Consider the following 15,463-nt stretch of genomic DNA (forward strand, 5'->3'; position numbering starts at 1 on the left):
TACGAGGGTCCTAGGCCGTATAGGGCTTTAAAGGTTAAAACCAGCACCTTGAACCTGACCCTGTACTCCACCGGGAGCCAGTGCAGCTGGTATAGCACCGGGTGAATGTGATCCCGTGTTGAGGACCCTGTAAGGAGTCTTGCCGCGGCATTCTGCACCCGCTGGAGTTTCTGGGTCAGTCTCAAGGCCAGCCCCATGTAGAGTGAGTTACAATAATCCAGTCTGGAAGTGACCGTCACGTGGATCACAGTGGTGAGGTCAGGGCAAGAGAGGTAAGGAGCCAACTGCTTAGCTTGGCGGAGATGAAAAAATGCCACCTTTGTTGTAGCTGCAATCTGCGCCTCCATGGAAAGGGAGGTGTCGAAGATTACACCCAAACTCTTAACAGACAGTGCTAGCACTAATTGTGCCCCTGCAAGAGATGGGAGTTGCCACACTTCTGTTTTGAGTCTCTCTTTTTTCTGAAGTCTGTCTGTTTTTGCTATTTATTTTGTGTTCTTGTGGCTCTTTTTTCTTTTGTTTTTGTGACTATGTGGAACGCAGTTCAACTACTGATGGATTGTGTCACTGCAGTACATTGTTTATTGCTTCCATTTTATGGACCAATGGTCTCGTTAGATAGTAAAAATCATGTTAAATTGCTGTTTTAGGGGTTGCTTTTAAAAGTCTGGAACATTTTGCATTACTTTGTATGGGAAAGCGCGCCTTGGCTTGGGAATACTTTGGTTTTGGAACGGACTTCTGGAATGGATTAAGTTTGAGAACCAAGATATCACTGTACCAGGAGATAAGTCTAGCAGTATTTGGCTTTATTCACTCTGATCTTAAATGGAATACCTGATCAGCTCCCCCCCCCCCCTTGTATGGCATCTTTTCCTTTTAGCCTTAGAAATTTTACCTGCATGCCTTGTGATATTTTCCTTTGAACGGCATGTGCTGAGTTGATACACTGCGCTGCTTCAATCCCTACCTCCCATGCTTGCTCTAGTTCCAGAAATCCCTTAAGTTGCTTTTATAGAATTGCAACCCGATCTCTTATTTTTAAAGGTGTGGCAAGTAGAAAGGTCTCAAAGTATTCCAGGTGTGGTTTGATGGAAGGAAAATAAATGTAGATGTGCCCAATCTTTCTCACCACTCTGCTCCTGATTTAATCCTCTCTCTGAAGAAGTCCTTTTCTGCTTCACAGAGGTAAGTTTGTGGGAGGGTATCCCAGCTAGAAAAACAAGCCCACCCCCCCAGAAAAACCCCACCAGGAATAGATCAAAAGAATATAATTTTATTGTTAAGAAAGAGTATGAACTAATATAGAAGAGAGCAGTCTCTTATGGATGCTTTAGTCGAGATCCCTGCATCGAACGAAATGGCCTTCAGAATCCCTTCCAACTCAACTATTAGATGAGTTTATGGGTCTAAAGGTTAAGCAGAAGACCTCCTCCCTAGAGAATCCGATGTGTCTTCCAGATCAATGGGACCCCCTCTCCAAGCAGGCAATAGAGAGCAAGGTTTGGGCTCGGCTTCCTATTTATGTATCTTAAATTCTATTAGCACCAGATTATTTGTCCCAACTAAACTTATGACAAAATGCTTCGCCGTTACATCAGTTGCAGACCCCCAAAAGTTGAATATGCCCCTGCCTGGGGCAGTAACACATCCTCTGTTTTTTCTGTGTGCACATAATTTATAAAATGAATTTATAAATGTGCTCTTGTTATGACTATGAAAATTATGAAAGCAGAGAGATCTTTAGGGACAAAAATACTCTGTGCAATGCACATATCTGCATTCCCTGCCCACATCTTTCTTTCTTTCTGGTTCTCCACTCAGAACTGACCTCAACAGAGCCATGGAAGGCATGAATCAGACGCTACCAGTGACCGAATTCATCTTCCTGGGTTTCTCTGGGGTCCACGAGGGTCAGTCCTTCCTCTTCCTCCTCTTTCTGACCATCTACCTCTTCACCCTGGTGGGGAATGGTGTGATCTTCACCCTGATCCAGCTGGATTCACGCCTCCACAGCCCCATGTACTTTTTCCTCAGCCATTTATCCTGCTTGGACGTCTGCTACTCATCCGTCACCATCCCCAAGATCCTGGCAAACTTCTGGCACCAGAGACACACCATTTCCTACAACCAGTGCATGGTCCAGATGTTCCTCCTGATGACATTTGCAGGGACTGAGTGCGCCCTGCTGGCCGTCATGGCCTACGACCGCTATGCCGCCATTTGTCAACCCTTGCGCTATGCTCACCTGATGAGCAGAAGAGTGTGTGTCCCTCTGGCTACCACTTCTTGGATCTGGGGCCTCTTGGACTCTGTTATTCACACTGCGCTCTCCACCAACTTGACCTTCTGTGGGGCCAACCGGATCCACCACATCTTCTGCGATGTCCCTCCTCTTCTGCAAATTGCCTGCAGCGACACCTACGTCAACGAGATGGCCCTTCATGTAGCAAGTGTGTTTGTCAGCCTGGGGACTTTCCTCCTGGTGGTCATCTCCTACATCTTCATTCTGTCGGCCATCCTTCGGATCCGCTCCAACACCGGCAGGCGAAAAGCCTTCTCCACTTGCGCCGCCCACATAGTTGTGGTCATCATCTATTTTGGGATGGCCAACGTGAACTACAACCGCCCAAGCGCAGGCTACTCCTTGGAAGTGGACACCCTGATCTCCACTCTCTATTGTATCATCATCCCCATGTTGAATCCTGTCATCTACAGCCTCCGCAACAAGGAGGTGAAGGAAGCTCTGAGGAAGGTTCTGGGGGGCTTGCAGAAGGGCTCTGATCTTCCTCACTAACAGAGTCTCCTGCCTTTGGTGAAAATTTTTTTGGGGGTCAAAGTACAGTGGCTAACACCATATCCCATTGGTTAGACTTGTTTCAGCAATACATTACTAGACAGATTCCAAAGAATTAGGTCATGATTCTGCACTGGGTCTTGTGTCCAACGCCCAGTTCAGCAACTGCATTGTCTCCCAGTCTGAAGAGCTGCTTAGCTGACAAATTCAACATGGCGCACTGTCACAAGGGGATTTGTCTTGAACCTCAGACCTAAATCCAATAATAATAATAATAATAATAATAATAATAATAATAATAATAATATATTTATACCCCGCCCATCTGGCTGGGTTGCCCCAGCCACTCGGGCTGCTTACAGAACATATAAAACACAATAAAGCACCAAACATTAGAAACAGTTGTTCTTGTTGTTTCCTATTTTTTCAGTTTAGTCCTCTGAGAACAAAAAAATCCCATTCTTCCACAGTTAAGTTCTTTTAATTTCATGGATCCACATTTCCACATCTTTTTCTGTTTTCTTTATTTTGTTAAGTCTTCCCCGAAATTCACCAGCATCTTAGTGCAAAGTTCTCCTGACACACACATTCTTGTATGCAGCCTTGCTTGATATATTCATTCTTTGAAACACCATTTCCCCTTTAAATGCAACATTTTCTCCGTATTTTACGTTCGCCCGTATAGTTCTGCAAATATGACTTGTGCTGGATATCTGCCCTGTATGATCGGGAGAAGTACAAATTTGAAATGCTGGCTGTGTTTTGATCTTCGTACTGTTTTTTGGAAAGTGTGAATCCAATGCAGATTGAATTCATTTCCTCCTCCCCTCCTCCCTGGGAGCCTCATTTGAACACTGCTATTCCCTGATCCCCTTGAGATCTAATCTGTACCCTTGGCTCCAGCATTTTCTATCTTTTCCTGCACTCCCTGATATTCCTTCCCTCCTCAAGGGCTGCTCAAACACACAATAAAAGCTCTCTTCCCTGCTGGAGTTTGGGCCACAAGATGCAGGCAGAACTGTGACCAATTATAGGGTGTATGGTGATGCCTGAAGGACAAGGAGGGTCAGCCAGAAACTGGAACCATCCCTTGGGCTGAGGATGAGCCCCAGCCTGGTCCATCCCTTGTTCTGACAAGAGAAAAGGTGGAGACTCTGCTACCCTTCCACCCTTCTCTTGCCTCCAGGTCCTCCTGCCTGGTCCTCCTCAAATGGGGGACATGGAAGATACATCAGCGTCTGAGAGCAAGTATCTCTACATCCTTCCAAGCCCAGCAGCAACCAGCTGAGTTCCACAGGCCAGAAGTTGCCAGGTGAGGAGCAGAGAAATAAAAGGACCTGGAAAGTCACCTCCAAACCCAGGAAAGGCTGGATTTGCAATGGTGATAGGGAGGCATCGCTCACCTGCACGCAGCAGTTTGCTTAAAACCATGCAAATGTCACATCTGCCACTGCGTAATATTGTATATGATGGTTAAAGCATGCAGGGAAATGAAGGAATTGTCTGGGCTGGCTGATGGACAGCTGGGCACAAAGCTGTTCGATGTTCCATACAAGACGACAGAGCTTTGACATGCTCAAAGTGGCAAGCAGTCTGCTTCAGTTGACTTCATTCTGTCCAGTGTAAGGATTGGGCGATGTGTCAGTTTTGATTTCTCCTTTTTCTGCTCTTACGTTTAGTTCTCCATATCACTTTGGGGATTTTATTTTATTTTCCCAAGTACTCACAAAAAATTCACCAGCATTTTAGTACCCAGCAGATTGCAGTTTTAGGCAATATACAGATATTTGCATATCAGTTTCCCTTAAAATAATGCATGCGTTTGAGTAATGTATCTATTTGCGCACACATTCAGCCACTGTAGATGCATCCTGGCAGCCATTTCCTCAGTGGGGGACCTGTATTGCAAAATTCGTGGAAGTGCAAATTTTGAAGGGTCCTCCCCTCCCCCACCCCAGTGTTTCAGAAAGTGCAGATGAGTTAAGTCTGTTTTTAAATGTAAACTGAATTTGATGCCCTCCCCCCTCCCTAGTCAAAAGCGGTTTTATGCATCAGACCTACTCATGGGCTGTAGATTCAGGACAGACATTTCCCCCACCCACCAAAAAGTAGTGTGTCTCCCAGTGCAGAAAACATTGAAGGGTTTAGCTGCCTCAACATATCATGGTAAGGTAAAGGTAAAGGTACCCCTGCCCGTACGGGCCAGTCTTGACAGACTCTAGGGTTGTGCGCCCATCTCACTCAAAGAGGCCGAGGGCCAGTGCTGTCCGAAGACACTTCCAGGTCACGTGGCCAGCGTGACATCGCTGCTCTGGCGAGCCAGAGCCGCACACGGAAACGCCGTTTACCTTCCCGCTAGTAAGCGGTCCCTATTTATCTACTTGCACCCAAGAGTGCTTTCGAACTGCTAGGTTGGCAGGCGCTGGGACCGAGCAGCGGGAGCACACTCCGCCGCGGGGATTCGAACCGCCGACCTTTCGATCGGCAAGCCCTAGGCGCTGAGGCTTTAGCCCACAGCGCCACCCGCGTCCCACATATCATGGTAGCCTTGCCCTAATCAGATTTTAATAGGGCTTAGACAAATTAAAGGAGGAGGGGAAGTCTATCAGTGGCTATTAGCCAGGGTAGCTGAACTTTAGCCAGAGGCCACCCGCGCAAAGAAAGCCTCCCCCCATCTTTTAAGTCAAGCTCCCCCATATCTTTCCATCGTTCTTTTCAAATGCAAAAGGGGAACTTAAGATTCTTAACTGAGCAGCACGAGGTTGTTGAGCAACTGGCTCTGGCATCCCAGAGTGCTGGATTTATGTATAAGCTAAACAAGCTATGGCTTAGGGCCCCACTCCCTTGGGGGGCCCCAAAAAAAATTTAGAGGGGGGGAAACTGGATGTACATTTCCAAAATAGAAGATAAAAAACAAATAAAATAAAACCTACAGACAGCAACAGTGTTTTGTGTTGTGTTGGCTCCTATGGTGTAAGTCATGGGCCCCCAATCATTTTAAGTTAGAGCTTAATAATTATTTCACTATTAGTATACTTCTTCTTTCACTATTAATATACTTCTTCTTAATTGTATTTCAGTCCAACAATTACTTTCATAAAATATATATTTTGTTATGTGCAATTGGCTTGAGATACCTGTTAGGTCCATCAATTACCATATAGCATATATTCAACACAAAAAACAGGGACAATTTGTTGTTGACAAAGGACAGCTGGACATATCAAGGGCCCCATTACCTTCAGGAGCTTAGGGCCTCATCAAACCTAAATCTGGCCCGGGGTGTGGGTGTGGGGAGACTTTAAAAAGCTGAGACGCCCCTGCAGCTTTCCTCCCTCCCCATGGCCAGGGGAGCTGCCCATCCTTGCTGCTTACTTGTGAGTAAATTAGAACAACTCTAGTGTGGCTAGGAGTCATCCGGTTTTATTTCTACTGGTTTATTTTGCAGTCTGTTTTGACCTTCTGCCTGCTTCCCCCCTACTTTTTATTCTTTAATAAATTGTCCTAATGTGACAACTGGAATGTCTGTGTGGATGCCAAATTGAGGATCTTAGAATCTTTGAGGCTGCAGTGCTCAGAATGGCTAAGTGAGGAGGATGCTATCCTCCAGGTGAGTGATTCTCCAAGAGGGCTGGTGGGAATTTCCCAGGAGCGCTAAGAGGCCAAGGGCCAGCAGCAAGGCACTGTAGGTGTAAACGACAAGAAGACATTGAAAAGCTGGCATTGGCAGATCAAGTTCATAAACTGAATTAAACAAACTGAAAAGTTTTGATTGTATTTTGAATAAATGTTTGAGAAAGAAAAGTGGTGCTACAATGTCCTAATGTTACTGGTTCAAATTTCATGGTTAGCAGTTCATGCAGACTGCTATTATGAATAAGGCTTTTTATTAGGGGATCAGAATGAGTTTGACCAAACTGCGGGAGGCAGTGGAAGACAGGAGTGCCTGGCGTGCTCTGGTCCAGGGGGTCACGAAGAGTCGGGCACGACTAAACGACTCAACAACAACAACAACAGGGATGTGGTTATGGAACCAAGGGAGCAGGGACCCAAATAATTTTGGGAAACATGGATCTAGGTTCAGGCCATGTGCTGTTCCTGCGTCTAATGTATATATCCAGAAAATCAATGGCTGTTGTAGAGTCATTTTTGCAGTCCAGATGATTTCATTACATATGGAAGTGTTACTGAAGTAAATCTTCCAAATCTCCCAAATACAACAACAGCAGCAAGTTGAGCTAAGCACTTTAATTCTGAGAACAGCAGCCTATCAGACTGATTAATAATTGCTACAGAGATGCTAAGAGATCCAACTCTGGAAGCAAAATGCACATGCTGGATGCATGAACGCTGCAAAGATACAGTGTGTGTCTGTGTGTGTGTGTGTGAGAGAGAGAGAGAGAGAGAGAGAGAGAGAGGGAGAGAGAGAGATGCAAATTCTTTGTTCAAATCAGCAAACAGGTATTTGGTGCCCCCCTAGAGTTCTGCAGTTGGGACGCGGGTGGCGCTGTGGGTAAAACCTCAGTGCCTAGGACTTGCCGATCGCATGGTCAGCGGTTCGAATCCCCGCAGCGGGGTGAGCTCCCATCTTTCAGTCCCAGCTCCTGCCCACCTAGCAGTTCGAAAGCACCCCTAAGTTCAAGTAGATAAATAGGTACCGCTTACTAGCGGGAAGGTAAACGGCGTTTCCGTGTGTGGCTCTGGCTCGCCAGAGCAGCGATGTCCCACTGGCCACGTGACCCGGAAGTGTCTCCGGACAGCGCTGGCCCCTGGCCTCTTAAGTGAGACGGGCGCACAACCCTAGAGTCGGACACGACTGGTCCGTACGGGCAGGGGTACCTTTACCTTTACCTTTAGAGTTCTACAGAGTGTGGTCACAACTGCTCAGAGGTCTTACAACAGTGGTGGCCAAACTTGGTCTTCCAGCAGTTTTGGGACTACAACTCCCATCATCCCTAGCTAACAGGACCAGTGGTCAGGGATGATGGGAATTGTAGTCCCAAAACAGCTGGAGGGCCAAGTTTGGCCACCACTCTCTTACAACGAGAATAGCTTAAGGGGTCGGTTCAGGGTATTCCATTCAGTGTTGTCCCAGTACAGCATTACTTCTGCCCCCTAAGACCAAATCTCCTCCAGTGATGTCTGGACCAACGATTGCTCCTACTGCAAAGGATAGTAGTTAGCATCAAAAAGGGAGAGCTCTCTCTCTGTTTGTGTGCAGAGTAACCTAACCATTTGGGCAGCTGCACCTTCTGATTGGGAAGCCTTGCCCTAAGAACTGGTGTGGGGCTTTTTGTCTTGATTGTTCCATAAATAAGGAAATATTCCACATAACCAACACAGCTTTGCCAACTCTCTCTCGCTTCCTGGTTCTCTTCTCAGAGTTGACCTTGATGCAGTCCATGGAAGGCAGCAATCGGACGCTGGTGGTGACCGAATTCATCTTCTTGGGTTTCTCTGGGGTCCACGAGGGTCAGTCCTTCCTCTTCCTGCTCTTCCTGGTCATCTACCTCTTCACCCTGGTGGGAAACGGTGTGATCTTCATTCTGATCCAGCTGGATTCACACCTCCACAGCCCCATGTACTTTTTCCTCAGCCATTTAGCTTTCATAGATATCTGCTACTCGTCTGTCACCATCCCCAAGACCCTGGTGAACTTCTTGCACCAGAGACACACCATTTCCTACAACCAGTGCATGGCCCAGATGTTCTTCCTGATGATATTTTCTGCAACCGAGTGCGCCCTGCTGGCTGTCATGGCCTATGACCGCTATGCCGCCATTTGTCAACCCTTGCGCTATGCTCACCTGATGAGCAGAAGAGTTTGTGTCCCTCTGGCTGCTGCTTCTTGGACCTGTGGCCTCCTGGCCTCCACCATTCACACCGTGCTCTCCACCAACCTGGCCTTCTGTGGGGCCAACCAGATCCACCACATCTTCTGCGATGCCCCTCCTCTTCTGCAAATCGCCTGCAGCGACACCTACGTCAACGAGATGGCCCTTCATGTAGCAAGTGTGTTTGTCAGCCTGGGGACTTTCCTCCTGGTGGTCATCTCCTACATCTTCATTCTGTCGGCCATCCTTCGGATCCGCTCCAACACCGGCAGGCGAAAAGCCTTCTCCACTTGTGCCGCCCACATAGTTGTGGTCATCATCTATTTTGGGATGGCCAACGTGAACTACAACCGTCCAAGCGCAGGCTACTCCTTGGAAGTGGACACCCTGATCTCTACTCTCTATTGTATCATCATCCCCATGTTGAATCCTGTCATCTACAGCCTCCGCAACAAGGAGGTGAAGGAAGCCCTGAGGAAGGTTCTGGGGGGCTTGCAGAAGGGCTCTGATCTTCCTCACTAACAGAGTCTCCTTCCTTTGGTGAAAATTTTTTGGAGGTCAAAGTACAGTGGCTAACACCATATTCCCATTAGTTAGACTTAATTCAGCAAGACATTACTAGACAGATTCCAAAGAATTAGGTCATGATTCTGCACTGGGTCTTGTGTCCAACATCCAGTTCAGCAACTGCATTATCTCCCAATCTGAAGAGCTGCTTAGCTGACAAATTCAACATGGCGCACTGTCACAAGGGGAGCCAGCCTCAAACCTCACACTGTCCCCAAATCCTTTAACGGTCGTTCTTGTTGTGTCCTCCTGTTTCTGTTTAGCCCCTTGAGAACAATATGGGAAATATTTCAATGTTTTGCTATTAAGTTCAGATCTCCTTGTTTCCACGTTAGTTTGTGTAGTTGTTGTTTTTCAATCTTCTTGAAAAATCACTAGTATCTTAGTGTAAAGTCATTTTTGAATGTGATTTTGTTTCATATACACTGTTTCCCAACACAATTCCGCCTAAAATATTCTGTGAACTGTCCTCAGACCTTCAGGTATATGGCAGTATATAAATTCAACAGCAGCAGCAACAACAACAATAAAGACACCTTTTCTCCTGTTTAACCGTTTAGTCGTGTCCGACTCTTTGTGATCCCGTGGACCGGAGCATGCCAGATTTTGTCCAGATTTTGCAGCAATAATAATAATAGTAGTAGTAGTAGTAGTAGTAATAGTAATATGCCTCATGTCTTCCACTGCCTCCCGCAGTTTGGTCAAACTCAGGCTGGTAGCTTCGAGAACACTGTCCAACCATCTCGTCCTCTGTCGTCCCCTTCTCCTTACGCCCTCCATCTTTCCCAATATCAGGGTCTTTTCCAGGGAGTCTTCTCTTCTCATGAGGTGGCCAAAGTCTTGGAGCCTCAGCTTCAGGATCTGTCCTTCCAGTGAGCACTCAGGGCTGATTTCCTTCAGAATGGAGAGGTTTGATCTTCTTGCAGTCCATGGGACTCGCAAGAGTCTCCTCCAGCACCAGAATTGAAAAGCATCCATTCTTCGGCGATCAGCCTTTTTTAAGGTCCAACTCTCACTTCCATACATCACCACTGGGAAAACCGGAGCTTGAACTATACGGACTTTTGTCGGCAAGGTGATGTCTCTGCTTTTTAAGATGCTGTCTAGGTTTTCTGTCTACACCTTTTCTCCTACTTCATGCATTTTTATACACATTAATTGACTGCATTTACTGTGTTTTTCATATTTTGTTGGGAGCTGCCCAAATTGGCTGGGGCAACCCAGTTAGGTAGGTGGCATATTATTATTATTATTATTATTATTATTATTATTATTATTGCAAAATCTGGACAAGTGCAAATTTCAAAGCCTGTGTTCCAGAAAGTGTGAATTAGAAAGGATCACCTTAATTGCAAACTGAATTGTCCCTAAGGGCCTCGTTTGAACACGGCTGTTTGCAACCCCCTTGGGCTCCACCCCATACCCTTGATGCCAGTGTTTTCTGCCAGGAAAAAGGAAGCCCAGGGCAAGAGGGGAGATTATTTTTTTCCCCTGGACTCCTTGATCTTCATTCCTTGTGATGCAAATGCATGTTCTCCAGGGGCTCCTCAAACAATAAAAGTCATATTACCTTCCAGACTGGGGCCCGCAGGATACAGGCAGGACACTGGGTCAGTTTTAAGGTATGTGGGGATGCATGAAGGACGGTGCGTTGGGTCAGCAGGAAATGGAGACCTTCCTTTGGGCAGAAAATGAGTGACAGCCAGGTGTGTCTCTCGTTCTGACAGGAGGAAAGGTAGGGATCCTGCAACCCACCCATCCTCTTCATTCCCCTCACCTTCTCTGGCTGTAGAATCCTCCTGCCTGGCTCTCCTCACCAGCTCACCTGGAAGGAGCATCAGCATCCGGAACTGTCTCCACACCTGTCCCAGAGCAGCAGCTGTCATAGCCGTCATCCAGGTTCATTCGGCAGGAAGATGCCAGGTGAGGAGCAGAGAAATGAAGGGACCCACAAAATAACCTCCAAACTTAGGAAGTTCTTTATTTGCCATGAGGGTAGATTGGGGAGGAATCACTCGTCTGTCTGCACCAGTTTGTTTAAAACCAGGCAAACTCCTTATCTGCTGCTGTGCAATACTGTGCATGATGTTTAAAACAACTTGAAAAACAAAGAAATAAGCTAATATGCCTGATGTACAGCTGACATTCAGGAGAGCAAACTGGTGACTTTTTTCTCACAGTGATAAGTAACTTCCTTGGGTCGGTTTCAGGTTTCTCTCCATTTCTCATTTTTCCACTGCAAAATTCAGGTCTATACATTTCCACATCAATCTGGGTTTGTTTGTTTGTTTGTTTGTTTGTTTGTTTGTTTGTTTATTATGCCGTATTGAGAATCCATCACCATTTTAGTGCAATGTTCTCCTAATATACAAATTGGATAGCGATTTTGCCCAAGATACACATCTTTGCAAAGCCATTTCCTCTAACATAATGCCTGTTGATTTCTTATCTGAACCAAGGTATGTATCTGCATGCACACTCAGACTGAGTAGATACATTTTTTGACTGGAGAACTGGGTTGCAAAATTCAGAGAAGAGTGAATTTCGCAGTGTGCCTGTTTCTCAGGAGGTTTGCCTTTCAGTGCAATCTGAGACTCACGCAGCGCCCATCCCCAGTCTGGAGTGGTTTTATGCATTGGCCTTATTCATTGGCTGCAGATTTACAACAGACACCCCCACTCCCCCACCACGAAAAAGTACTGCCAGAGTAAGTGGGACTGTGGCAACAGCAGCTACTGAAGAGTCTGGCCCACTGACAGCACTGCAGGGCTGTTGTGTTGCACTTGGGCAAGGAAGGGGGGTGTGAGAGGGTTCTCTTGGTCATCCTCCAATTTTGGTCAGTGGTTCCCAAAGGGGGCACTAAGAGGCAAGTGGGCAGCAGAGATGTGTTGTGTTGTGGTGTTGTGTTGTGTTGTGTTGTGTCGTGACCAATAGGTCCTTTTAATGTTTTGATGTTTAGCATAAATGAGACCAATACTGCACTCTAGGGAAGCACAAGTAAATCTCAGACAACCAATATTGGATTTTCTACAGCATTGCTTTATTGATTAATAAACATAACAAGACAGGGAACATGCACTCAACTACACACACACCACTCTTCAACTGGATTGATCAGATCCAGTAAGAGTCGCGGGTGGCAGACGACAACGCTGTCATATGTCCGGCACGCACCTGAGGCTGGAGGGCTTTGATATTTATACACCTTGTTTGCTCATCTGATACATGGCAAATCCTGGTGCTTACACAACTCCTTGTTGTTGGCATCTCACATCCTTACTCTTGACGACATCTCATCCTTGGACTATGGAAAACTGGTATCACTGGTTCAAGTTTGTCAATTAAATTTATTAAACCAAATAGTTTTAAGTGGATTTTGAATAAACATGCAAGTAGTTGTCACTGTTTCAAATCTTATTGCATTATTATCTTCTTTAGCAAATCGTGCAAAGTCCCATTCTGAACATCTGGGCCAATGCTTTCGATAGGGTAGGGTAAACTAGGGACGAGTTTATGGAACCAAGGGGGGTACTAGCCCCAAAATACTTTGGGAACCACTGATCTAGATTCAGGCCATGTGGTGTTTTTCTGTGCCCAGTGTGTACATTCAGCAGATCGATGACAGTTGTGGAGTCATTCTTGTATACCAAGTGATTTTGTTCTATAAGGAGGTGTTTCTGGAGTGAATCTTTTGAAACTTCCAATTTCTACTACTACAAAAAAAAGCGGAACCAGCTCTTGCTAAGTACTTTAATTCTGAGAATCATAGCCTATCAGACTGCTCAATGATTGCTACAGAAATGCTAACAGATCCAACAATGGTAGCAGAAGGGGGGAACTTTTGTATGTAAACTACAGGACGCCTGAGCCCTGCATTGCCTCAGCCAGGAGGTTCAAATAGCAAAAAGGATTTGATGCCCACCCAATGCTGTACAGAGGGAGGTCATCATTGCCCAGAGGGCTTATGGCAAAAATGGTAAACCAATGGCTTGAGAGCACTGTTATCCCCTGCCCCCTGCCCAAGGTCCAAACCTCCTCCAAGGTTACCCGGACTACCAATTGCTCTTACTGCCAAGGTTAGAATCTAAAATGCAGAGTGGGAGTGGGGAGCAGAGTTGTCCAGCCATCTTGGAAGCTACCCTTTCTGACTGGGAAGCCCAGAACCTAAGAGCTGGGCTGGGGCTCTTGGTCTTGGCTGCTCCACAAAGAAGGAAAGATTCCACCTGCATGTATTCATGAATCCTGGTTTCCCCCCCCATTCATCTCACTTCCTTCTTGGTTCTCCTCTCAGAGCTGACCATGATGGAGAGAAGCGGCAATCAGACGTTACGTGTGGCCGAATTCATCTTCCTGGGTTTCTCTGGGGTCCACAAAGGTCAGGTCTTCTTCTTCCTCCTCTTTCTGACCATCTACCTCATCACCCTGGTGGGAAACTCCATGATTTTCACTCTGATCCAACTGGATTCGCGCCTCCACAGCCCCATGTACTTTTTCCTCAGCCATTTATCCTGCTTGGACATCTGCTACTCATCCGTCACTGTCCCCAAGATCCTGGTAAACTTCTTGCGCCAGAGACACACCATTTCCTACAACCAGTGCATGGCCCAGATGTTCTTCCTGATGACATTTGCAGGGTCTGAGTGCGCCCTGCTGGCCGTCATGGCCTATGACCGCTATGCTGCCATTTGTCAACCCTTGCGCTATGCTCAACTGATGAGCAGAAGAGTGTGTGTCCCTCTGGCCACGGCTACTTGGATCTGGGGCCTCTTGGACTCTGCCATTCACACCGCGCTCTCCACTAACCTGGCCTTCTGTGGGGCCAACCGGATCCACCACATCTTCTGCGATGTACCTCCTCTTTTGCAAATCGCCTGCAGCGACACCTACGTCAACGAGATGGCTCTTCACATCGCGAACGTTTTTATGGGCATGGCACCTTTCCTCCTGGTGGTCATCTCCTATATCTTCATTCTGTCGGCCATCCTTCGGATCCGCTCCAACACTGGCAGGCACAAGGCCTTTTCCACTTGTGCCGCCCACCTAGTTGTGGTCATCATCTATTTTGGGATGGCCGATGTGAACTACAACCGCCCGAGCGCAGGCTACTCCTTGGAAGTGGACACCCTGATCTCTACTCTCTATTGTATCATCATCCCCATGTTGAATCCTGTCATCTACAGCCTCCGCAACAAGGAGGTGAAGGAAGCCCTGAGGAAGGTTCTGGGGGGCTTGAAGAAGGGCTTTGGTTTCCCTCACTAACAGGGATTCCTCTTGGGCCTAGCACCCCTGGGGAAATTCCCCTTTGCCAGTTCAAGTACGGAGGCTCACACCACAAGCGATCTGACTTTACTTAGCGGTTCATCATTGGACAGAGTCCACAGAGTCTGTACCAAAATCCCAAAGGAGCAAAAAAGACTTTTCATTTATGCAACAACTGCCGCATGGATGCTATTAGCCCAGAGATGGAAAGAAGTTATAGCCCCTACCAGAGTAGAATGGCAAACTAAGCTGTTGGAGTACCCCGAAATGGCAAAACTGACCGGAAGGCTCAAGAATCAAGAAGATAAAAACTTCAGGAAAGAATGGGGGGAATTTATAATTTATTTAGGAGACCACTGTATGCAGATGAAAACATTAGCAGAATTCTAATAACACTTGTAATGCAACTAATATTACGGACAATATGGAGAGGTATAAAATAAGGATGATGAAATAATATGCAGTTGAAAATGTTGACAATAGGACCCATGGAGGTGATGGTGGGAAGTCTGGAGATTCATAGAAATCTCTAAATATGGATATGTATTTGGTATTGTTTGGTATTGTTATAACTCTACACTTGTAAAATCAAATGAAAATTATTTCAAAGAGTCCATACACTATATAGCCAAATATACGCCATCTTTGTTGTTTAGCCTCTACCCATCTGCTCTCTACCACCCTGGCACTTAGCCATCTCTCATCCAGCCACAGCCCATGAAATACAACTTTCTCAACCCATTAATATTATTATTATTTACTGTACATATCAGAACACACACACCCCAGCACGCTTAACAAACTACAGGATTCCTTGAGGCAAGCCATGCACTTTAAACCTATGGTGTGTCTGTAAACTTTGATTTGATTCTTTGGCTTGGCTTTTATGATGAGGTGGTGGTGATGATGATGATCATTATTTATTCCCTGCTCATCTGACGGGGTTGCCCCAGATCTCCTTTCTGGCCCTGAGACCCCAGGGGGAGGCATGGTGGACAGTGTGTGT

The 15,463-nt window shown here is 46.4% G+C and overlaps 3 protein-coding genes across 3 annotated transcripts; all 3 read left to right on the forward strand.

The window, feature by feature from the left end:
• Positions 1–1,843: 1,843 nt before the first annotated feature.
• LOC310658833 (olfactory receptor 5T7-like) lies at positions 1,844–2,797 on the forward strand (the record flags this gene model as incomplete). The annotated part of the gene is made up of 1 exon (XM_083401203.1): positions 1,844–2,797. The coding sequence occupies one exon, from the start codon at positions 1,844–1,846 to the stop codon at positions 2,795–2,797; it is 954 nt and encodes a 317-aa protein (XP_083257329.1).
• A 5,402-nt stretch (positions 2,798–8,199) lies between these two features.
• Positions 8,200–9,153, forward strand: LOC310658834 (olfactory receptor 5V1-like; the record flags this gene model as incomplete). The annotated part of the gene is made up of 1 exon (XM_083401204.1): positions 8,200–9,153. The coding sequence occupies one exon, from the start codon at positions 8,200–8,202 to the stop codon at positions 9,151–9,153; it is 954 nt and encodes a 317-aa protein (XP_083257330.1).
• A 4,127-nt stretch (positions 9,154–13,280) lies between these two features.
• Positions 13,281–14,786, forward strand: LOC310659182 (olfactory receptor 5T7-like). Its single transcript, XM_083402389.1, has one exon. The coding sequence runs from the start codon at positions 13,498–13,500 to the stop codon at positions 14,455–14,457; it is 960 nt and encodes a 319-aa protein (XP_083258515.1). The 5' UTR covers positions 13,281–13,497; the 3' UTR covers positions 14,458–14,786.
• The last annotated feature ends 677 nt before the right edge of the window (positions 14,787–15,463 follow it).

Source organism: Podarcis tiliguerta (assembly GCF_965153285.1).
Source record: "Podarcis tiliguerta genome assembly, chromosome: 10".
In the NCBI taxonomy this organism is placed as follows: domain Eukaryota; kingdom Metazoa; phylum Chordata; class Lepidosauria; order Squamata; family Lacertidae; genus Podarcis; species Podarcis tiliguerta.

Bases quoted from the DNA above. Each gene is read 5' to 3' on its own strand.
- LOC310659182 (XM_083402389.1), top strand. From the start codon at position 13,498: ATGATGGAGAGAAGCGGCAATCAGACGTTACGTGTGGCCGAATTCATC.